Raw genomic sequence first — 25,873 nt, forward strand, 5'->3', positions numbered from 1 at the left:
AAAGGTTGTATTTATGTGTACGTGTGTGTGTGTGTGTGTGTGTGTGTGTGTGTGTGTGCGTGTGCGTGTGTAGCACATATGTACCTGAGGAAATCAAAAGAAGGGCTCAGATCCCTTTGAAGTGGCATAAAGAGCAGTTGTGAGCCACTATATAGGTGCTGTGGATTGAACTCAGGTCCTCTGTGCTCTTAACCACAGAGCTATCTCTCCAGCCCTGGCTTTTCATTAAATTTGAAGTTTATTTTGCACCCCTTCCTTCTTCCCCTCTTCCCTGCTTTCCTTTCTTGGGTATGGTTATTGTTGCTCTGACACAGGGCTCATTCACACTCTGGAGTCCAAAGTGAACCCCAACCCAGGATCCTCCTGATGTGTCTCTCTAGTGCTGGGATTAGAAGGTTATGTCACCAGCTGTTCTTTTCTTAAGGGGGAGATCAATAATATTGAATTGAGACCTTTCTGTATATTTCCTTCCAATATCAAATGTTTATATTTACTTTAGTTTGTGAGTTTGCATGTGGAGAAGGCATCTGTGTACCTATGGAGGTCAGAGGGCAGCTTGTGTTTCTCCTCCTACATGTGGAGTCCAGGCAATAAGCAAAGGCATCAGACATGGTGACTTACTTGTCCAATCATCTCCATGGCCAAAATATTATTTTATCAGCATATTTTTATATTTGGGATGGTATGTTTTTATACTCATCTGGTTCAAATACTCTTTTGATTTTTTGTGTGTTAGTTTCCAAATACTTGGCTGTTTTCCAGGTATCTTAATCTTTATATATATATATATATATATATATATATATATATATATATATATATAAGCTTAATTCCACTGTAGTTAGAGAATGTCCTTTGAAAGGACTGAATTATTTCTAGTTCCTGGTGGCTTGTTTCATGTGTTAGAATTATGTCTGTGACATCCATATTCACTGGAAGAGAATGTGTGTCGTGTATTGGGTGGAATCTACAAGCACAGATCTATAAATGGCTTGATTTATAGTGTTTATTGTTTTGGTCGAGCATCTATGCTTTTACTGATTTTCTACATGTGTTATCAATTACTGAGAGACGCTAACATGTGTTTATTTCTCCTTTCAGGTCTATCAGCTTTGACTTCATAGAGTTTGAGCTGCTGTAACTTGGTGCAGAAACACTGAGAATTATGATGTCTGTTTTCAGTACTTTCGTGTTTCTGAGACCCTGATCCCCAATAGAGACAACTTAAAGACAGACTGATCTTGGCTCCCAGTTTCAGTCCATCACAGTGAGAAGAGCTGACAGAACAGCTCGATTCCTAGTGGCCAGAGGGAGTGCTGGAGCCTTCATACACACCATAGCAAGCCAGGAAGTGTGCAGAGATAACCTACCCTGGACATGCCCCCTGGCAGTGACCATGCCCCAAAGTTTTCAGAACTTCCCAACAAGGTGATATCAGCTAAGAATCAAACATTCAAACAATGAGACTGAAGACTGGGGAGATGGCTCAGTAAGAGGAATGTTTGCTCTGCACACACAGACACCAAACACACACAAATCAAGGTGGTTGGCACCTCAGGAACTATATTCAAGGTCGACATTTGACCTGTACATACATGAACATGCACACATGTGTAAACATACATACACATAAAATAATAAACACATTTTAGGTTTGCCTATCTCCAATACTGATTTCTGTTACTATTCCAAAGCTACATTATCATTTCTTTGCTTGCTACTATTTCTTCTTAAATTACTTCTCTTCATTTTGAGTTAAACATTTGCCTTGATAGATTTCAAAATCTCTCAGTTTCTGGTGAAGCTGTCTGAATGGATACATTTTCCCCTCTAAGGACTGGGTTATCTGTGCCCATAAAGCTGGGCTTAAGGTGCTTCTGGCTTATTCATTTTAATAGTTTCATGAGACCCTTTTCAACTTAAAAACCATCTACTTGTGCACTACGGCACTCAGAGCCATGGGGTATACTTTTAAGCTAGTATCAAGAACTGTAAAGAGGGCTGGTGAGATGGCTCAGTGGGGTAAAGGCACTTGCCGTCTAGACTGATGACCCAAGTTCTATCCCCTTGTATCTGCATGATTGGTGAAGAAAACCCACTCCATGGGTTGTCCTCTGATCTCCACATGCACACCATGGGAAGTACGCACCTCCCACAAGTAAATAAATGTGATAAAAAAGAAATAAGAACTGTGGAGAGCAATGGAATCACCATAGTTTCAGAATAGCTTATGCCTCTGGCTCAAAGGCAGAGGATCTCATCACCTATGTTTCTCACAGGTTGTCCTGGTTCCCCCCTAAGCCCTACAGGAGTACCACACATGTGTGGAGCTAGAGAAGTCTGCGCGTGGGTTTGTGTCACAGTTGAAAGGTGAGGAGCTTGTTTTCATAGGCTACTTCTATGAATCCTTGCAAAGATAGCTCAGGGCCAAAGCCAACCAGTTCATCTGCTCAGCACAGTCCTGGAGACACCGAGACTCCCATGCGGTCGTCTCTCTCTAGTGGCCACGTGACTCCCACACAGTTGTCTCTAGTGGTCATGTTTTTGGAACTCATTTCTGCAGTGTTGTCAGAGAACATTTGGGGTTTTTCTTCTTTTTTTAGAACCCGCTTATCTTCTTTTAAGATGTATTTTTTTCATGTGTATGTGTATGTGTATGTGTATGTGTGTGTGGATGCACCCTTATTTGCAAAGTTGTCTAAAGCAACCCAAAGTAGGTACTGGAGTTTCCCCGGAGCTGGAGTTACAGGCCTTTGTGAGCTCCCAATGGACTGGTATCCAAACTCTTCCTCTAATAGAGTAATAAGCGCTCTTAACTGCTTTCTCCATTTCTCCAGGAAACAGAACAGGAAGCGTTCTGTGAGAATTCAAGGCCCACCCCTAGTGACTCACTTCCTCCAGCAGGGCTCTGCCTCCTAAAAGTTATATAGCCTTCCCAAACGGCCTCACCAGCTGGGGGCCAAGCACTCAAGCACATAAATACATGGGAATATTTCTTCTCTAAACCCCAATATAGAATCTCTTTGACTTTGGATTCAAAATGCCAAAGTATTGTGATATTGTGGGGGGTTTTGTTTGTTTTATTTTGTCTGGTGTGTGTGTGTGTGTGTGTGTGTGTTTGACTTTCCAAGACAGGGTTTCTCCGTGTCTGTCTTGGAACTTGATCTGTAGACTATCTGGCCTCGAACTCAAAGATCTGTCATCTCCTGCCTCCTAAGTGCTGGGATTAAAGGCATGTGCCACCACTGCCTGGCTTGTTTTTGTTTTTTAAGACTCTGGAAAATATGAGTATGTAATGATATCAAATGGCATTTTCATGTTATGCTAGGATGCACTGCATGCTGGTTACTATGTTCTTTTTCTTTCTTTCTTTCTTTCTTTTTTTTTGGTTTTGGTTTTGGTTTTTTCGAGACAGGGTTTCTCTGTGTAGCCCTGGCTGTCCTGGAACTCATTCTGTAGACCAGGCTGGCCTCGAACTCAGAAATCCACCTGCCTCTGCCTCCCAAGTGCTGGGATTAAAGGCGTGTGCCACCACCGCCCGGCAAAGGTTACTATGTTCTTAAAAGCATTATCATTCACATAGATATTAATCTTGGAACATATGGTATCTGAGATTTGCTCGGAATCTTCTGCCCTACAAATCATGTTTTGTAAATATGTAATAGGCAACAAAACCTTTGAACAAGTTCTCTTGACAGTTTAAGATGATGTTGCTTTGATTAAAATCTCTTGTATCATTAAAAATACAATTATAAAGTCATGATGGCTTCCTTTTTTTTTTTTTTTTTTTTTTTTTTTTTTTTTTTTTTGCTCTTCAAACCTGCCCAAATGCAACTCTCATCACTCTTAACTCAACCTGACCTAAGGCCACCAACAATAGGCTTATTCATTTCTCTGACAATTCCTCTGCTTGTTTCACACCTTCCTAGGGGATATGTATTTTAATATCTTCCTAAGGTTCAGTTGCATATTTGTTTATCTTCCCAGGGGTGGAGTAATGTTACCAGACCCTAAAGAATGAGTACCCGTGCTCAGCCCCATCAGCCGTGCAGGTCCATTTTCAGTCTGGGCACATCGTTCGGCATCAAGCAGGGGCAGCATGGGGCCAGGGGGCAGGGCAGCTTCCAGCACTGGGAATGACCACATTACTATGTTTAAGGTGACACCTTCACCCTAGTTTTGCCACCATTATTGTTATTGCTACTATTCTTTACAACCTGATGTCTTTTTAAGAAATGATGAGCCTTTAAAATCTCACTTTGCCAAAGTTAAAAACCCTGCTGCCTTATCAGCATGATATACTGACTGTGTCTGTTGCCTTTCTAAAGAATTGTGCATTCTGTATTGGTAGTTTATGGTTGAAATGAATAGGACTGATTGGTGCTTTTATTTCCTGTGAGATGGAGCACTGGGAAGGGGTCCTGCATTCTGCCTTTCTGCTGTATTAGCCAATTCATCTCCTTTAGAAGCCCTCACTATGAGCCAACTGTGTGTCCTCCGATCCACATGCTAAAATTCTGATCTCCAAAACCATAGTGTTGGAAGGTGGAGAGACTGGCCATGATTACCCCATGAGTACTGTCAGTACTTGGGTAGAAGAGATCTCTGGGAGTGTGTCTGTTCCTTCCACTCATGAAGGCATAGCAAGAAGTTGCCTTCTGTGAATAACAAGCCCTCGCCTGACAGCCAGTCTGTTGGTGTCTTGGTCCTGTCCTTCCAAACCTCAGAATGTGGGCAATAAGGGGTTGTTTCTAAGCCACCTACTACTTTATGGCATTTTGGTATTTCAGTCTACAGAGCTTTTTTACTCGATGATTTTGTGCAATCATGGATCTAGATTAAATATTGGAATGTTTGCTTGCCTGAATTATTATACATTAATCCCAGGACTAGGCAAAGGGTTCCTCTTCCTCTGATAAACCTCATTACAATCCAGGATTATTGACTTGTTTGTTCCTTCATTCTACTTTCCCTCCGAAACAAACATGTATACAGATTTATATTTTTATTAATAGTAATTTAATGGGAGTAACAAAATACCTGTATAAAAATGTATAAAACTTGATGCCTGTTTAAAAATTCATATCAAGAAATAGATGCAGAATTGAATACCTTTTTATAAAAAAAAAAAAAAAATGCCACCAGGGCTGGAGAGATGGCTCAGCAGTTAAGAGCATTTGCTACTTTTCAAAGATAGTTCCCATTAGCAAAAGCACACGTGTGTGTGTGTGTGTGTGTGTGTGTGTGTGTATCTCTTTCTCACACACACATATGTGCACGTGCATGCATGTGCACACTCACACACACCACATATGCATACCACAGAACCAAAAAAAGTAAAACTTAAAACAATTACCAAGTTTTAATTTTATATAAATTTTTATATTTTATACTAACTTTAATTTTTCTTTTGGGATATAATTATGAAACCGTTGGTCCTTCATAGCCCTAGCTTATTTCAAGATCCCTCAAAAAAATATGAATACTGTGTGCTCAAACAGTCACAACATCACCCACAAAGACCCTTAAGTCAGGTTCTTTGGTCCTCAGCTACTCCCTCTAACAAGTTTTTAAATGAAATCCTTACTTTCTGGTAACAATAGGCTATTCCAAACTCATTCCGACTCTCTGAACACAAGGGCTCATCTGTCTCTGAGGGGTCCTGGTTTCTTTTACTTCAAACAGTGGGCCTGGGAGGATGCAGATGAAAGGAGACCCAGGGGAATCGTGCCAAGGCTGCAGAGCCATCTGCTTTGGAGAATGAGTTCTCAGATAAATCATGGTTTCCACAGCGTTTGATGCTATATGGGGTTGAGGATGTGGCTGAGCTGGCAGAGTGCTTGCCCAGCGTGCAGGAAGCCCTGGGTTCCCCAGCACTGCACAAAAGCAGGTATGACAGTGAGCATCTACAATCCCAGCACCTAAGAGGTGGAGCAGGAAAAGCAGAAGTTCAATGCTAGCTACAGAGTGAGTTTGAGGCCAACCTGGGCTGCATGACCCTGTATGCAAAACAAAAACAGAAAGATGCTATATCCCAAAACCCCACTTTTCATACAGCGGGTGGCATCTCCTGGTACGAACATTTTGTACCCTACACCAAACAGTCTGGTCAATAAACAGGTGAAGAAGCCCATTAGAAGAAGGGCTATCCAAGTCTGCTGCCCCATTTCAGTGTGGGAAGACAGGTAGGTATAATCCCTCGATATCTGAAGATGAGTAAAGTGACTACATTAAAGCTTTTTAGAGAAACTTTCTTTGGATTTTTCTTCTTGTTGCAAAATGATTTCTTCATATTAACACAGGCCTATGTCATTTAGCATCTGATCAAGTAACATCGATGGTGTAGGTGGGTCATGTTGCAGGGCCTCCTTGCCTCACTTCAGGGACTGGCTCAGAGGCACTTGACTCTATGACATCATTGGTCAAAACACTGGTCTCAAAATGTGCTGGGCAGAAGAATCCTCCAGGAGCCTGTTCACAGGCTGGTATGGAGATGGACAAATAAAATTAAAGGCTTCACATAGCTCATCTAAGAGCAATGTTCGTAGGAAGGCACTCCCAGGTCAGATTTCAAGAAATGTTTCCGAGGGTAACAAATCAGTCTTTGACAACCTTTAGGAAAGTGTCTTGCTACTCCTGAACCAAGTGCTGCTTGTGTCATGCGCAGTTCCCTTGAAGCGGTCACCATCACCAACATAAGTTCTCAGGACAGGTACCTAGTCACTGTTGAATGAGATGGGCAGAGCTGATGTAGACTTGTGATGAGCTATCAAGGTGGCCTTGTAAACCTGTTAAGAAACCAAAAGTTCAGGCTGAAGATATGGCTCAGTGGGTAAGAACACTGACTATGCAAACATGAGGACCTGAGTTCAAATCCCCAGTACTTACATAAAAAGTCAGGACCAGTTATGTATGCCTATCACTGAGGAGCAGAGACAGGCAGAGCCAAGGTTAGCTAGCCATCCTAGCTGAAATGGTGAGCCCCAGGTTCAGTGAGACCCTGTCTCATGGAATTAAGGCAGAGAGTGATGGAGAAAGACAACCAGTATAATCCTCTGGTCTCATGTACATGGGTATAAACACACACAGGCACATGCATTTGCACATACATGTACATTCATACACCACACATATGCACCACCTCATACAACACCCAACAACGATGACAAGGAGATTTTATGCATGATGAGGGACACATTTTCATTCATATGAGAGAAAGAGGAAGAGAGAGAGAAAGAGAGAGAGAGAGAGAGAGAGAGAGAGAGAATATCATATCTTTGGAGAGGCATTTCCAGCATTTGGTACACATGCTCTGCATTTTTCTCTTCTTCTGCCTTGCAGCACTTTCATCATGCCTAATGATTTCCACCTTTGGCCACTGCAATGCCCGTGAGGCCTTCTTATCTAGTATCAAGAGTACACATTTTCCCTTTTCTGCTCTCTTTGTTGTGCACACATGGCGACTTTGATAAGATGTAGCAGTTGGCTGTTAGGAAGAGCCACCTTGGGATTGCTCTGAAAGTTCTTTGATGCTTGCTTCTAAAGGTCTGGGAATTGTACAGGCTGGCAGCACAGAGGGATTGGAAGAGCAGGGTGCAAAACTGCTGTCCTGGTTTTTTTTTTGTTTGTTTGTTTTGTCAACTTGACACAAGCTAGATTCATCTGAGAAGGGGAAATCTCGTTAAGAAAGATGTTCCCATCGGATTGGCCCCTACGTAAGTCTATGAATGCATTTCCTGGTACATGATCAATGTGGTAGAGACATACCACTGAATGTGTGTTGGGTGGGGGAGCAGCTCACTGTGGGCGGTGGTATCTCTGGGCAAGGGGTCCTCAGGTGTATAAAGCAGCCTGATGACACTATGAGGAGTAAGCCAGGAGGCAGTGTTCCTCCTCTGCTTCAGGTTCCCGTCCTGAGCTCAGATGAAAAGCTGTGCTAAAACTGCAACATGAAGTAAGCCTTTTCCTCCCAGGTTGCTTATGGTCATGATGTTTTACTACAGTAACAGAAACTAAATAAGACAGATGCTAAGAGTGGAGACTGTCTGTGAAATGGGTTTGTCTACAAAGCCCGAGGAAAAGCTTTAGCAGTCAACTGATATTTTACTAACTGCCGGAGACAGAACAACAAAGGAGAGAGACATCCCAAGGAAACTTAGGCCACAAGGACAGGTAACTAGAAAAACATCACATGACACAACTGAGTCTCCTAAGAACTTTCCACTTCAGCACATGTACTCCATGTTGCTAGTGGTCATTGCTCATGGGAATCATACAGCCCCACCACTATGTCTGCCATGTATTAAAGACTCACCTCTGGGAGCAAACGTTTTTCAAAGCTTTTACTTCTATTGTGATTATCCCCAACTCACAAAAATGGCTAGAGAGATGGCTCAGTGGTAAAGAGGGCTTGCTGCTCTTGCAGAGGACCCAAGAGTGGTTCCCAGCAGCCAGGTCAGGTGCCTGTAAGTGTCTCCAGCTCTAGGAGATCTGACACTCTCTTCTGGCCTCTGTGGACACTGCACTCAGGTTGTATGCACGCATGCAGACACACGTAGATACAAATAAAAATAAACCTGGAAAAGATGGCTTGTTGAAAGAGTAATGATGACCGAATCAACACTAAAAGGCAAGTGAAATGAAATAGTGAGCTGAGTCCAGTGTACACACAGGATGAGGAGCAACACTCCAGGGAGAATCTGTGAGCCAATGATTTCACCCATGCAGAAGGACCATTGTGTGACCTGAAAGCACAACTGGAGGCTTAGCAATTCTATGTAAAGTTTGGGCTTCAGGGAGGGGCAGGAGGAAGGGCTCCGCCGTTAATCCTATGAGCTGCTCTTCCAGAGGACCCAGGATTAATTCTCAGCACCCACATGGCAGCTCACGACCATCCACAACTCCAGTTCCAGGGAATCTGTTGTCGTCCTCTGAGCTCCACAGGCTCCAGCCATGCAGAGGATGCACAGACACATGTGCAGGCAAAATCCTCATGCATGTTAGAAGATACATCTTTTTTTAAATTGGGTTTTATTTAATTGGTGACCTTTTCACCTCTAGCTCTTTACTTCTTATGTACTATGGCACCACCCTAAGTGCTACATTATTTTTAGACAAAGGTCAACTTTGGTAAATAAGTTTACTTTTTCCAGAACAAACAAATCACACCATTCTACCATATGAAACTCTACTACTCAAGGCAGAGACTGAAGCAGCTGAAGCACTGATATTTCATTCCACAGAAGAAAACAGGCCCAAGCCATATCGCTATCTACAAGGTATAAACTAGCCATGAACAGGATGATGAATGTTTTGCTGGATGGAAAGTTGGAATTCCTCTATCAGTTGTTGCCATTTGGTATTGTGAAACATCCCTGGCCCTCGAGGTGGAGCTCACATGTACCTACGAAGGGCAGATGTTTGTGGTTGTATGGAGGACAGGCTGTGTGGAGTTCAGATTGAAACTTGGCAAACTGTGTGGCACGTAGGAGGGGAACAGATTCAGTGACCATCTTCTCCAGAGAAACTTCAAGCTGAAGAACATTCTTTTTTTTTCCTCTAGTTGATGCCAAGTTTGTGATGTAAACTGAAAGCGGGGTCTTTTAGGTCCTTGTGATTGGCTGAATGTCAACTATGTTTCCAGGCAAGAAAGCTGATGTTAAGGAAATAGGTTCTATTCCCACTCTGTTTTATAGAAAAAAAAAAAAGCCATTAATTTGTATTTTTGCTTGTTTGTGTTAGTGTGTGTGTATATGTGTAATGGGTTCTATTCCCACTCTATTTTACAGAAAAACAAAACCAAAAACACTGGTTTGTATTTTCTTTGCAAATGCATGTGCACATGGAAGCCAGAGGTCAACAGTGTCTTCCTTAACTACTTCCATCCTACTTTTTGAGGTACAGTCTCTCACTGAGCCTGTCACTCACTGATTCGAATAGCCTGGATGGGGATCCCAGGAAGCCTCCTGTCTCTTTCCCCCCAGTGTTGGAATTACAGGCTTCCATCACTACCACATCCAACCTTTCTGTGGGTCCTGGGCTAGGGCCTGAACTCAGAGATCCTCATGCTTGTGCAGCAAGCACTTTATCAGCTGAGCCATCTGCTAGTTCCCTGGCTTCTGTTTTCTCTGTGCTGATAATATGATAAAACAATTGACCAAAAGGAAGTTACTATTTTTTACCATGCTGGGTGAAGAAATGAACCACAACTTGGGAAATGTGGGAATGGTAAGGTTTGTTATCTGGAGACAGGAGATATTCTATGGCTTTGACTGAGCATAAAGAAGAGAATGTCCTAAATGGGATATCTTTATCCCACCACCTGCCAACACACACACACACACACACACACACACACACACACACACACACCAAGGCTCAGGGATCTATGTAGGAGAGTCAGCAGAAAGATTGTAAGAGCCAGAGGTGGTGATGACTCCAGGGAAAGAGAGTTCCCCAGATGCCACAGGACTGACACATGTATGAATTCACAGAGAATGTGTCAGAATGCAGTCAGATGGGTTCCAGTGTTGAGAAGGGCAAGAAGATCTGAACTCTAACAAAGAAGCTGTTTGCAGTTCAGTTTCTCCAGTGGAGTGTCACTAGGTATATTAACCCACTCTAAAGCAGGCCTATGCCCAGGAGTAGTTGGGGAACTCAAAACAAACCCCGTGTTGTTTTTTGTTGTTGGAGGGTGGGGGTGCTGCTTTTTGTTTTGGGACTTTTGTCTTACTGGTTTTTGGTTTGTTTTAATTTTGATTTTTTGTTTTGTTTTGTTTTGTTTTTTGAGACAGGATTTCTCTGTGTAGCTCTGGCTGTTCTGGAACTCACTCTGTAGACCAGACTGGCCTCGAACTCAGAAATCCGCCTGCCTCTGCCTCCCAAGTGTTGGGATTAAAGGCCTGCACCACCACTGCCCTGCTGGTTTTTTTTTTTTTCCTTTTGGTTTTGTTTGTTTTGTTTTGTCTTGTTTTTGTTTGTTTGTTTGTTTTGTTTTGTTATTGGTTTTTTTGAGGGAGAGGAGTTGAGTGGAGAGGGAGGTAACACGGGTAATGATAAGGAGGGGGAAAGCTTTGCTAATCTGTTCTTTGTGGACCTGGAGGAAGCACAGTCTTAAGTGATCCTAACACAATTAATCTGGAGGAGTGAGGCTTTATGTTAGAGTGCCTCGGGTAGGAAAAATAGATCACCTGGGCTCTGGACACTAAAATTCAGAGGCTGAAATGGCAGATGAGTTAGAATCAGTGGTGCTCAGGAACCTGGGGGAGGCTGTCTGTCTGTCCTGCTAGGATGAAGAAGACACGCTATTGAGGATGATCCTGTACAGATCTTTTGTTTGGCACCAGTACCCCCTGGTAGCTAACACTGAATAATGCAAGTACAGAAAATGAGGGAAGGAGTTCTCACATGCCCATCCTTACTTCATAATCTGGCTTAACAAGGAAGAAAGTGGACCACTGTGGCTTCCTCTACACTCGATAGACTCCAGGACTCCAATTTGTCTTGTCTTTAGAATACATAGAATAAAACTTGGTCACTAGGATTGGAAAATACAAAGGGGGTCTGGAAGTTTCCAGGATGAAATGCCAAACCTCCGACACATGAGCCGCTGTGGTGACACGCTGCACCCAAAGTGGATGAGATGGATGGAAGGGAACTGTTCCAAGGTTTTTAAAGGACATGTTTATTCCAGGAGAATAAACTTGATGGGCATTAGAAATTAATGTTAATCGATGAAAAGGCAAGAGATTGTGTGGGAAGTTGTTCCAAAAGTAGAACCGCATTGTCCAGCTACTAAATCTATAGAGGGTGAACTGTGTGGCTGTAGAGTATTCTCGGGGCTGGAGGGAGATCACCTGCTAGCTAGCCTGTGTGGGGTCTGTTGTTTGACTGGCAGCATCACAACAAACAAACAAAAACAATTTGATCTGAAGTAATAAGGTGAAAAACAGAGTTCTGGAGATGTAGAAATAAGGTAAAGTAAGAGAGCCATATTCCAGCTCTTGTAAGCAGCAAGCAGTGTGGAAACAGAGTTTTACAATAGCAAGCAGCAGCTTCAGACACTGAGAAGCTGTGTTTCAGAGACAGCCAAGGACATACTGTAAAAACAAAGTTCTGATGGTCAGAGTGTTGAGACAGAATGACCAGGCCATTCTAAGCTAAGTAAGGCCTAACCAAAAATAACTGGTGGTCGCAATGACGTTAAGGTCCACGAAAACAAGATTAGCAATTCTTGGAAGACCCCCCCTCAACCCCTCTTGTGGTGAATTTCACAAAAGACCACAAACTGTCACCCTGACCTTGCTGACAACAATCCCCCTACCATCTAGTTACTCAGCCCCTTCCCAGAGACTTTTCAAGGCCAGGTACAGAGCTGGATAGGGAAGTTGGCTGACTAAGCTAAGAACAAGCCCCTGAGCAAGCCAACCAATGCCTGATGAGATCCTTTGTCCTATATTCCACCAACCAGAGTAAGCCAGCTAGCCCTGTTGCAGGAATCCGCCCTCTGTAAAGTATAAAAGATGTGTGCTTTCTGAGTTCAGAGTTGACCCCCCCCCCCGTGAGGGTGGGCAACCCCATGTACGTGGGTCAATAAACCTCATGTTATTGCAACAATCTATTGTCAATCTGTGTTCTCTGGGTTGAGCCAAGTTTACTACAGATCATCATAAACTAAGCAGCCAAAAGAGGAACATACAACATGCAATAGGTAGGACAAGTAAGAACACCCATTAGGTGCTAATTTAACCTAAGTGAATTTTGCAATTAGTAGATATACGTGAGCTAAATTCACCTTTTTAAAATGTTAGTTATTGGATTTGATAGACATATACATATAAATGATGTATCTTTAAAAAGAAACATGAAGGCTGGCTATGGCAATATGTGCCTGTAATTCCATCAGTCAAGGGGCAGAGGCAGGAGGAGCAACGTAAGCTTTAGGGAAGCCTGACTACAGAGTGAGACCCTGTCTCAAAGAAAACATAAATGCGCAACTCTAGTAGAAACACAACTCTAGCTTCAAGGTATTAAAGAATTGATCAGCCTTGTAGACAAGTAAAGGAATCAAGATGATTGGAACAGGTGTTTTGGAATTTTGGCCTAGTTGACACTGAAAGATGCTGTGGTCCTCCATCAGAAATGGATGGATCTCCCCAGCCAAATTTCAGGTTAGATGTCAATGACACCACATACATGTATCAAGAGAACAGAAGGCATAGTATCCACTTAATGGGATTGAAAACTTGGAAATTGAGCAGGATGCCTAAATAGCTCTGGGTCAAAGAAGAAATTACTAGAAAGTAAAGGACATATTTTAAAGCATGTGGCTCTGCCAAGTTTCCTTAAAAATTGGAATAGGGTGGAATATGGAGACAAAAAAAGTTTTATAGACCAATACTTTTAATACACATAGAGACAGGCACAAATAAGTATCAGTCAATAAAATCAAGCAATGTTTGAAAGAATAACATATAAATGTTCTAGGAATGCAAGGTTGGCTTGAAATTTGAAAAGTCAGTGAGTGCAATCCTCATCAAGAAGACTAAAGAGGAACTGTGTGACCATTTCAGTATTAGTATGTAGTATTAATATTTAATAAAGCCCATTGTGGGGTTGCTTCCTGCCTAAATGGTTTATGTTCCCGAATGAAAAACACACACACACAGCCTTTGTATTTATTATACAATAGCTGGACAAATTTTCCAAATATAGATGTTAAGAATTCTAAGAATCAACTACATATAAAACAACTATGTCTTTGGCTATGAGAATATAATAAACTTTTAATAGATAAAATATACTGTTATTCAGTTAAGTTAATCAATGTGTGTGTGTGTGTGTGTGTGTGTGTGTTTGTGTGTGTGTATATGTGTATGTTCATGTGTAAATACATGTGGATGTGCATGTATTTGTGTATACATTTGTGTAGGGGCCAAAGGTCAATATAAGGAATCTCAATTGTTCTCCACATAATATTTTTAAGATAGAGTCTCTCATTAAACCTAGAAATCATCACTTTTTCTAGAATGTGCAGCCAGTAAGTCCCAGGGACCTTCCTGTTTCTGCCTCCCCAGGCCTTCAAGGGATTATAGGTACCTGGAGCCATGCCTGGCTTTATACATGTGTGCTGAGGGTCAAACTCAGATCTTTGTGCTTGCATAGCAAATACTTTACCAGTTGAGCCACCTCTCCGGCGTAGATAATCAACTCTTAGAGCTATTTACTGTAGCTCATGCTTTTAGACACTTTTGCCCATGGTCGTTGGCTTTGCTGCTTTGCTTCTGAAAGGTAGCTCTCAAAGCTGTGATGGGGAAGCTGCTTACACCATGGCAGCCATGAAGGAAGATTAGGTCCCACCAACTCCCTCCGGGACAAACACTCCAACACCTTCAGTTTCTCTCTTACACTCAATTTCAATTTCCCCATCTGTTAAATGTTTCACCCCTACACAATCATAAACAGATCAATCAAGCCTTTAGCACACAGGCCTTTGGGATACAATGAAAGATTCTAACCACAGCAATGCAAAGGAATGAATTTGCCTCAGAATAAAATGCAGTCTTAAAACTTAGAACTGGAAAGTATTTAAATGCAGAAAAAATATATCACATAACAAGATAATAGTCATGGTCTGAGAGCCTCTCCAGTCACTGTAGACTGGATAGAGTCCCAAGTCTTTTAAAAAAAAATTATTGGCAAGAAGTTTCTAAAATGATACAGAAATACAAGAGACAGATTAGTAAAAGCAACTTTTTAAAGATTAAAAATGAGGTTCAAAGTATTATAATACTTGTTTAGAGATGCAGGAATCAAAACAATGCAGGATTTGTGTAAAAAATGAAAAAAGGACATAATAGTAATGGAAAAGAAATTTATCCTAGCATTTCTAGGTCAATGGCTTGCTTTGCTTTTTCTTTTTAAAAGGTTAGACAGTTGAATGTGGGGAAGGGAACCCTTTGGAACAGTCTGTATTGGAACAAGTGGGCTTCCACAGGGGAAGCAAAATGAAACTTGACACGGGCCTAACACCATTTACAAGATGAGCATGGTAGGTGCCTACCTGTATCCCCAGCACTTAGGAGGCTGAGGCAGGAGGATCACCAGTCTTGAGACCAGCTTGATCAATGGTATTGAGTTTTGAATTCAGCCTGAATTACTTTATCTCAAAACAACAAAAATCTAATCAATCCAATAAGGGCCAGAGTCCCAAGTGTAACCAGCACAGCTAACCTGCACAACTGTACAGGAAGGAGAGCCAAGCTCCCTAACTCAGAGACGCTTAACACAGTTCAATATGCTGTGGTGACCCTCAACCATAAGATGATTTCATTGCTACTTCACAACTGTCATTTTGCTACTGTTATGAATCAAAATGCATGTTTGGAGATGGAGCCTGCCAAGGGGGTTGTGACCCACCCACAGGTTGAGAACCACCGAAAGGGAGGCACGCTCTACAAACGTGAGGTAGGAAGAGCATTTTTAGAGAGATCATAAAAATCACACGGCATAGAAATGCATACACTGTTGCTATATCTAGAAACCACAGAGGACTTCTGTAAATCAATACCAAAGACAGTTCAAGGCTTTATAGAAATAGAGGGTCACAGTCCTGAACATTTTACAAAAGATTTAAAGATGACCACAAAGCACACAAGAATGTGTCCAACCGAACTCCTCCATCACAAACACACACAGTAAAAATACAATTAAAGCAGCAATGAACTGTTTGGAACATCACACAAGCACAGCCCACATCGTTGTTTAAACTCACAGTAAACAAGGGCAAAAGCATATAGCTCCTGGAGCCCTTATCCATTGCTTTTACTAGAGGCTGGGTCGAACTGTCTACCCACAATGAAAAATGCATGGAAATTCCTGCCAAAATCAAACTTGCAACTATTTTGTGAGGAGAGGTTGTGCAGCAGAAAAGGACGCCTGTAAAAATGTCTACCTGCTGGGAACCCGTCTGGAAACAGCGAAGCAGAATGGATAATCAAATTGCGATATGTTTGCACTGACACAAATCAATGAGCTAGCAATCCATAACACAATCCAGTTGATGCTCAAAGCGCTGCGATGGGATGAAGTCTGTATTCCTGTGTGGTTCCACTCCTAGTGAGAATCACAGTCCTAGCGGCTTACACAGGAGCACGGGCGTTGGTGAGAGAGCGCGTGGAAGGAAGCAGGATGTTAACTATGTTTCCAAACTGTGTCAAGTTGTGTTCTTGCTACACTCTGCTGTGTACTAGCTGGCTTCCTAACTGTGATAAACACTATGACCAAAGGTAGCTTGGCGTGTGTGTGGGTGGTGTTTGGCTCACACATTCTGATCAGCCACTCTCTGAGGAAAGTCAGGGCAGAAACTCAAGCAGGAGCCATTGCAGAACCCAGTGTACTGGCGTGTTCCTCATGGCTGTACCACCCAGGACCACCTGGCCAGAGTGGCAACAACTACAGGGGGCCAGGCCCCCCCACATCAATCATCAATCAAGAAAATACTTCACAGACATGCCCACAGGCTAACTCAAGGAAGCAATTTCTCAATTGACATTCTCTCTTGCCCAGGAGACTCTAGCTCACTTCAAGTCAACAAAAATCTAACCAGCACAGCCATATGTAAACATCATCTTAATACAAATTCCTTGAGTAATCTTTCCTCTGCACAAAAGTCACCAACTTAGTATACAATGTACACACACAATTTGCACACAACCTGGCACACACACATGAACACAAACATACATAAACACACACACACAATCTGACATACACACATGAACATATATCCATACAACCTGGCATACACAAACACACACACACACACACACACATACACACTCTGTCATACACACAAGAACAAATATAACCTGGCACACACATGAATACATACACCTAACCTGGTATACACACACAAACACATACACATACACACACAACCTGGTACACACACAATCTGGCATACACACATGAACATACTGCACATACAACATTGCACACATATTGGAACAACACACTGTCAGTGATGGTGTGGGATAACTGGAGATTGTCTGCTTGTGGAAAACTCTGGTAGACATCTCTTTCCAAAGCAATGTGACAATAGTGAATATGGCTGCACATGCTTCAGGCCAGCAGGTCTTGTGCGTGCTGTGCATCATATGATCTTAAACATATTCTTAAACACACATATATTATGTGTGTTCATGTGTGTATATCAAGTTGTGTGTGTATGTGCTCATGTGTGTATGCCAGGGTGTGTTTGTATATGCCAGATTGTATATATGTATGCTTATGTGTGGATGTAAGGTTTTATATATATATATATATATATATATATACATATATATATGTTTGTGTGTGAATGTCAGGTTGTATATATGTATGCTCATGTGTGGATGTCCGGTTGTGTATATGTATGTTCATGTGTGGACGTCAGGTATGGTTTGACAGAAAACACTTTTTTTTTTCTTTTTTTGTTTTTTTGAGACAGGGTTTCTCTGTGTAGCCCTGGCTGTCCTGGTACTCACTCTGTAGACCAAGCTGGCCTCGAACTCAGAAATCTGCCTGCCTCTGCCTCCCAAGTGCTGGGATTAAAGGCATGTGCCACCACCACCCAGCTGACAGGAAACTCTTAATGTCCACTCACAGTACCCAGCCTACAGAGGAGTCACAAACAGTATCAAACAGGAAACAACTACTACCATCATCAACAAGGATGATCCTCAGAAAAATTGAAAAGAAAATTTAGGGGGAAACGGCATGTGGTTCATACAAATTTGGAAAATATGAAACTCAATTAAATAAACTCCCTATGCATTTATGCATAACAGGAATAGTAGGGAAACGGGAATGGATAATCAGCATGAAATCCAATATAGTGGTACCTTTTGGGAAGAAAGGAGGGGGTTCAGGGGCTCCTTCTCTATTTGTAATGTGTTATTTTAAGAACCTGAGGCAAATGTGGAAAATATTAAGATCTGTTATGCTTGGTGGTGAGCCGGGTATTTATTTGAGATACTATTCAGTGCACATTTCTGCATGGTGAAATATTTCAAGATAAACACCAAGAAGGAGTCAGTTCTCTTATTGCTGAAGTTAAGAGAAACCATAATAAGGAATTCCGTTTCATTGTCTCGTAAAGAAATGAATCCGCTCCCCAAGGAGTAGACTTACTCTCTGGGACTCATTTATTCTCTAGAGCTTTGAATACACTTTGGAAAGGAATTGAGGTAGTTTGTGAGAAAGGGCACATACCAAGAACCAGGAAGACATAAATATAAGCAGAAGGTCGGGATCAAAGATAACAAATATTCCATCAATACTGCTTGACCACAGTGGTTGTGATCAAGTTTCCAGCTTGGCTCAGAATTTCTTGGCAACAATACCCACCCATCCATCTCGAGCTGACCCAGAAAAGCAGGCTAGGAAAACTAACCTTTGTTCTTTAAGGTTTAAAATTAATATTTTCCTGAGCAGTCTTCCCTCTATTTCACCTTGTATTGGTTTTGCTAACTAGCCATGCCCCTCTCTCTCCTTTTTCTCATCCTGATTTTCCTCTTCCCCAACTCCAACCCCAGAGTATCTTACTGAACAGTCTCAGACATGGGAGAACTAAAGGTGGGGTTTAGGTCTGACAGGTAAGCCTGGGGTCACAGTAAGGAAAGGGAGGTGGGGAGATGGCTCAGTCTGTAAAGTGCTTGCTGTGTGAGCATGGGGGCCTGAGCTCAGTCTTTAGCACCTACGTGAAGAAGCCAGGGGTGAAGAAGCTGTGCCTAAAATCTGTAATTACATCTGTAATACCCTCACTGGGGAAGTGGAGATGGGAGGATCCCTGGGGTTCACTGGTCAGCCAGTCCAGCCAAATCCATGTCTCAAAAGATAAGGGAGGGAGGGATGTCAACCTCTGACCTCCACACTCATGTGCACTAACACACATGCGCATACACACACACACACATACACATACACACACACTCACACACACAACCCCCTCACATAAAACATAAGAGGATATGAATTATTAACTCTAAATAAGCTTAATTATAATCAAAGAAATCATAAAATACTAGCATATGACTAAGAAATTTAAGAAGAAATGGTAAACTAATATTCTGAAATATAAAGTAGTATGACACCTGCTGCTAAATCCTGATGGCTCAAAATTGTATAACTTAGTTCAATCCAAGCTTCCCCTTCACCTCTCACAGCCTATAGCCACACCCACTAAATGTTTGTGCTTGGCTGTTTAGCTGCTGTCTGCTCCTCCCCTGGATGGATGCTGCATGTACCACTGCCCCTCTGTGGTTAGCTAGTAAGTGTTCCTGTTTGCACAAGCCAATCCCCCAGCATTACCAACTGGAGAAGAATGGTAACCACACAACAAACTGGACGTTTTTTTTTTTACTAATGTATTTATTCTTCACTCATAAAAAAGAACATATGCTTGGCTTTGAAATCATGACATAAAATAAAAAGGCAAAAAAAGAGAAAAGTCTCAGCTGGAGGTTGGTGGAGGCATCTCATGCTAGCCCATCAGCACACAGCGTGCTTGGGACTGGGGCAGGCACACCAGTCAGAGCGGGAGCTGAAGAAGCATTTCTGACCCAGCAGCCATGCCTCCTCCAATCGCTGCTTGATTTCCCAAGGTTGTATGGTCAGCATGCACTGGAAAGAGTCCCCCTCTCTCCTGCCTCCCTCCTTTCTCCGCAGTGCAGGGGGCAAGGCTTTGATGCCATTCTTTCTAGACTGTGCGGCAGTGGTGGTGTCTCATCATGTCTAACCTGCATCATGCCAAACTTTAAAAAGGCTCCAACTGCCCAAGTCTGAAGTAGGAGCCATCCCTATTTCTGGTCGGTGATCTGCTGCAGGCAAAGTTTCATGTAGGAATCCTTGCTGCGGATCTCTATGACAGCATCCCTGACAAGCTCGATGAACATCTGTGGCCACAGCTTCTGCAGAGCCTCGTTTTTCATGTTGATGGCTGTGGCTTCCTTCACCAGGTCTTCTACATATAACCTGCAGAACTTCTTCTTGTCCTTTATTTCCTGTTAAGAAAAGAAATATTTACATTAAACCATAACTAATCCAACAGCCAAAACAACAATTATCAGAACCAGAGAAGCTTGAAATAATCTATTCTGCATCCTTTGCTCTCCGGTCTTGTCCCTTCAGGGCGGGAATTCTTTCCTTGCAGCTCCTGAGAGAGGGCTCTGCCTCAGTAGGCAGTAAAGAAGGCCTCACTGCCTTCCAGTCCTCTGCCTCAGTTGAGCATGGGGCTTTCCAGAGGTGAAAGTGCTGGGGTGCTTGTTGATGCTGAACATTCTAATTAATCTGGGGCTAGCTACTATCTGCATAATCCTTTATACTCATACTTTGAGTTTATTTTCTGTATAGAGAACTACAGAACATCACGCTACAGTACAAACTATTTGGGCAAAGTTTGAGCAAAGTGCCAAAGAGGAAGAAGAAATATCACAAGCCTTGGGCCCACAGCAGACTGTCATGATAGAAAGAATAGCATTCTTAGTTAGCTTCTGGCTCTGGCAGTCTGAAGGTGAGAAAGCTGCTTCTAAACACAGCATGGTGAGTTCAGAGCCAGAGGACATTTGGGTATTCAGCTCCAGTTTCATCAAGGGTTCTAAAAAAGCTATTCTTTTGGGGTTGGGAGTATAGCTCAGTGGTAGAGGTTTTTAGTCTAGTATGCTTGAAGACCCTGTGTCTGATTCCCAACTAACACACACTCTCTCTCTTCCTCTTCCTCTTCCTCTCTCTTCCTCTCTCTCTCTCCTCTCTCTCCCTCTCTCTCTCTCTCATCTGCTCATGGTATTAGAGGGAAATGGTGCAATACATGTGATGATGAGAACCATACCCTAGGTAACAATTTGTGTTAAGGATAGGCTAAGTGCTGACAAGAAACCTGAGAAAAAGATCTATTTAAACCTCAGACTCAAAACACAACATTTCTAAGATAGATCAAATTAATTAATGACACTGATATTATTGTTGAATGACATGGTTAGTCAGCAATCGACCAACATCTAGAAAGGACAGTCCATGTAGTAGGCCCCATAGCATCTTCAGGAAGCCTGGGAAACAGCATGAGAACCTGGGCAGGGCACCCAGGAGCTTGCAGTTCTCCAGGTGGCTGTCAAAATTTCACTATGCAGCCTGGGCAATTCCTGAGCTTCCAGTTTCCCTCCTTGTCTAAGAGAAGACCTAGTTTCTTTAAAGTCCTTTAAATCTCTTTTAGATGAGGCAGGAGAATGGATGGATGGACAAGCCTCAAACAGCAAGATGTGTAATGAAAGGGACTGTTTAGCCTGATTTGTGAGCAGCTCACCTCCATTAATTTTCCCAGCCCCTCGTGCACAGGAGAGAGGCTGAGCCCTCTGGCTGCACTGCTCTAAGTGATTTTCAAGATGTGGGCGCTGGGTGGAGGAGAAGGAATGCTGGGCTGTGAGTCAAGAGACAGTGATTAAGAGACTTGGGCAAGGTCTCCCAGGTAATAAGTGGTGATCAGGGCCCAAGGCCAAGTCTCCTGACAGCTAGCTTGGTGCTTGTCCCAAGGTGTCACGTGGCTTCAGATTTCTTCCTTCGCCTTTGAGCTGTCTCAGAATAGGAGCCCACATCTCCTCAGGTTTCTTCCTCATTGTGTTTTTATTGATTAAGCCACTTTAATCCAGACTTTGTTTGTTTGATTTTGCTGAAGCTGTTTTTATTAAAAATGACCTTGACTGTCAAACTTATAAAACAATCTTCCTGTATAGTTGGTCACTTGGAGTGTTCAAAAGTTACAGCTACCTAACCAAGGCTGTAAGGTCTCCTTTAAAAAAAAGTTACAGCTACCGAACCAAGGCTGTAAGGTCTCCTTTTTAAAAAAAAAAGAAAGAAAGAAAGAAAGAAAGAAAGAAAGAAAGAAAGAAAGAAAGAAAGAAAGGAAGGAAGGAAGGAAGGAAGAGAAAGAGAGAAAGAGAACTTCAGAATTTTAATTTTTATGCTTGATCTGGAGTTAATTTTTGTTGTATAGTATGGATGGGTTCAGGATGTTTCCCTCCACATTATTTATGAAGTAGACTGCCCCCACCAGTTTCTAATGACTGCTGTCTGCCTGAGTCTCCAAGTATGTGCAGCGTCACTCTGGTTCTGTTGTTCAGTTTGTCTCATCCTGCCTTGTCTTAACTGCAACATTATTCTAGTTAGTTCTTGTCAACCTGACAGAACCAGAGATATTTGGGAACAAGAAACTCAACTGAGAAGACGAGTCCATTAGCCTGGTCTGTAGGCAAGTCTACAGGTCATTTTCTTGACTACTAGTTGCAGTGGGAGGGCCCAGCTCACTGTGGGCTGTGTCACCCCTGGGCTAGGTATCCTGGCATAAGAAAGCAGGCTGAGCAAGCCATGGGGAGCAAGCCAGTAAGGAGCACACCTCCATGGCTTCTGATCAGGTCCTGCCTCCAGTTTCCTGTCTTGAGTTCCTGCCCTAATGTCCCTGGATGAAGAACTACATGTGTAAGATGAAATAAACCCTCTCCTTTCCAAGTTGCTTTTGGCCCAGGGTTTTAGCACAGCAACAGACACCTAATGAGGATCCACGCCCTTATCACAGTTACTTGGTATCTGGCAAAGCACCTTTACTCTTGTATACTTAAGGTTCTAGTGCTATCCAATAACGGTTAGGATTAAATAACTCTACACAAACTTCAGCTAGAACTGCCTTATGAAGATTTAACATTTAATGGCAGAAAATACGGGCTGGAGAGATGGCTCAGTGCTTAAGAGCACTGACTGCCCTTCCAGAGATCCTGAGTTCAATTCCCAGCAACCATATGGTAGTTCACAATAATTTCATAATGAAATCTGATGCCCCCTTCTGGTATGCAGGTGTACATGCAGATATACATTAAATAAATAAAATGTTTTTTAAAAATAGCAGAGAATGCTTTTTCTATGAACATAAACTTTTTTTTCCAGTTCTTCTTCAGTAACCTGCAACAAACATCAATTTACCCAATTAAGGGCATACATTTGAGTGTTAGTATGCATGCTGAACCAAAAGGTCAATGCCAAGTGTTTTCCTGTTTTTCCTGTGTTGTGTTCCACCTTATTGTGTGAGGCAAGGTCTCTTATTGAATTTGGAGCTCACTGATTCCATAAGACTAGCTGGCCAATAAGCTCCAGGAACCTCCCTGCACCTCTGTCTCCTCAGGGCTAGGATTACAGGTATACATGGCCACACCAGGCTTTGTGCACTGGTTTGGGAATTCAAGCCAAAGCCTTCCTGCTTATAAGGCAAGCACTTTGCTGGCTGAGGTGTCTCCTAGTTCCAGCTTAGAAATATTTTCTTTTCTTTTTTTGGTTTTTTGAGACAAGTTTCTCTGTGTAGCCCTGGCTATCCTGGAACTCACTCTGTAGATCAGGCTAGCCTCAAACTCAGAAAGCCGCCTGCCTCTGCCTCCCAAGTGCTGGAATTAAAGGCGTGTGCCGCCACTGCCCAGCTAGAACTATTTTCTTATCCATTCCCACAGTATATCAGTTTATTGTTTATCATTATAGTAAATGGTATTCTATTTTAAATTCATTTTTACATTGGCTGTAAGAAATGTAACTCATTTAATTTTCTTCTGTGTTCTGCATGATATGTTATCTCACTTTTATTTTTAATTCTGTGTGTGTGTGAATGTGTGTGTGGATTTGTATATGTGAATGCAATGTCCACAGCAACAGAGGAGGGTACCAGATCCCCTGAAGCTGGACCTAAAAATCCTATGCACATGCTCCTCACTACTGGGTAGTCTCTCCAGCTCTAAGTTGGTGTTTTAAAGGATTTGGGTATCAATATGTCTACATGCCTGGTCTGACTCTTCTTTTTCTAGTAATTTGGTGGATTTTAGAGTGAATGCTCTATTGTCTACCTTAAAGCAAGAGTTTACTTTTTAAACATTCTTTACAAAATAAAAGTTAAAACTTTGAAGGACCTATTTATTGAGGTCACCAACTTGGTAGCTTCCCCATGAAATTGTCCCTGTTTGCATGCAGCAATTTATATTTTCTAAAATTCTTTCATGAGAATTTATATATTAGACTTTCTAAGTGTGTGTGTGTGTGTGTGTGTGTGTGTGTGTGTGTGTGTGAGTGTGTGTGTATTTTGACTCACAGGACCAACTATCCTAAGGAAGAGGGTCATAATCCTGGCAGCTTGGCTTTCATTTTCCTCTTTTGGCATATCTAGGAAGCCCTTACTAGTGGCTCTGTGCTCTCGGCCTCACAGGTGGCTCAGTCTCCTCATCTCATCTGACAGTGTCCTCTAAGCTCTGAATGTTTTTACACTTAACTCTGTTCTGCATAGAAACATTGACAGTGTATGTGCCTGGGCGATGCCTGGGTGAACCCTCAGCCCTGTGCACCCGGCAAGTGCAAGCACCCCAGACCTCCCACACTAACTTAAAGCAGAAGCTAAGCATCCTTTAGGATGAGCTGTCAGATAGTTGTCAAGCTGTAATCCACAGGCTTCTGTGGGTTCCAAAGATGCTTCAGATTGAGACCAGGGTGAAGGGAAAGGGGGAAACCAGAAAATCCAATTACATTCCAATTAAAGGAAGTTCTGAGCACGCCCTACTGCGTTTCCTATGGGACCACCACAGCCGCTTTTAGGTGCAATGACTTTACAGCCACTCCTCAATACAGAGTTTGGAGTTGCCAGATAAACACATGAAAGCCACCTGCCTGTGGCTTTACTTCTAATTTATATACACCTCTGTGAACCAATCTCTTTCTCCCTCTCCCTCTCTCCCTCTCCCTCTTTCCCTCTCCCTCTCTCTCCCTGTCGGTCCCTCCCTCCATTTACAACTATATCTAACTTGTCTGAAAAGCTATAGTGGTTTACATAGCTCTCATATAAAGGTACTGGACATGTCATTAGATGCAACAATAACTGTGTCTGCACTTTCTTGCCCTTTGTCTTCTGTCACTGCACGAGTCTGCTGCAGCATGGTACTCTCTTGCTCCTCAGGTGCACAGCACTTCTCTATCTGGTGAGGGCCAGAAGGGCAGGCACTGCCCACTTTCTGCCCTGTGGCTCTGGGCACAGTAATGCTGTATCCCCTTAATGAACCTCACAGAAGAAGCGCATGCTTGGTCCCCTGCCTAAGAAGCCCTGCTGGGAATGAACCAGCCATACAGTGACATTAGGAAATTGATGATCAAGAGTGAAATGCATAGGCTAAAGCAGCATAGGCCGTGGCAAGAGCTCTGGAGTGGAGACTCTGCTGAGTCCTCTGCTGCTCAGGCACCAGCTGGACAAACACCCACGGAAGCATCTCTCCCTTTCTCTTACTTTAGACAGATCAGGCCTGTGTGGCCTATTTTGGGTAGGTCACATTTTTGGCACAGCTTTCCTCTGAAGATGAGTTTGTGCTGAGATGGAAATACTGGAGCCAGAGCCTTCCTCTTAAGCTTGATGCCCTCCTGTTCCCTGCTGGTGTTTTTGGGGTTGTGTGTATGGAGGACGAAGTGCATGACCTCCAGCCCCATGCATGTGGACTGCAGGAAGCAGCAGACCCACGGATCCACGTACCTCCAGCTTCTCGTGGTAGAATTCTCGGGTGGTGTAATTCAGGGTAGCGCGGTTTGTGTTTTCCCCCAAGAACCTCTTGTTGTCACTAGTCTCCTCACAGATGATGCCAGGCTTTTTACCTTTGCTTTCCAGTAGATATCGGAACTGCTTTTTCCTGCAGAACATAATAACGGGCCTCAGAGTTATTTATCAGAAGAAAAAGGTAGCCGGGCAGTAGTGGTGCACGCCTTTAATCCCAGGACTTGGGAGGCAGAGGTAGGAGGACAGCCAGGGCTACACAGAGAAACCCTGTCTCGAAAAACC

General features: G+C 42.8%; 1 protein-coding gene across 5 annotated transcripts in view; it reads right to left on the reverse strand.

The window, feature by feature from the left end:
• Positions 1 to 5,348: 5,348 nt before the first annotated feature.
• Positions 5,349 to 25,873, reverse strand: part of Lrrc49 (leucine rich repeat containing 49) — a 119,292-nt gene continuing 98,767 nt past the window's right edge. For 4 of the 5 annotated variants that reach the window (XM_031343163.1, XM_031343160.1, XM_031343164.1 and 1 more), the window contains 2 exons: positions 25,571 to 25,724; positions 19,384 to 20,042 (listed from right to left, as the gene is read on the reverse strand). In XM_031343163.1, coding sequence (XP_031199023.1) covers positions 19,839 to 20,042; positions 25,571 to 25,724 — 358 coding nt within the window. In that variant the 3' untranslated portion in view covers positions 19,384 to 19,838. Of the gene's footprint in view, positions 6,789 to 19,383; positions 20,043 to 25,570; positions 25,725 to 25,873 lie in introns of those variants that run through there. The other variant, XM_031343161.1, reaches the window with a different exon arrangement.

Source organism: Mastomys coucha, unplaced genomic scaffold (genome assembly GCF_008632895.1).
Source record: "Mastomys coucha isolate ucsf_1 unplaced genomic scaffold, UCSF_Mcou_1 pScaffold23, whole genome shotgun sequence".
Lineage (NCBI taxonomy): Eukaryota > Metazoa > Chordata > Mammalia > Rodentia > Muridae > Mastomys > Mastomys coucha.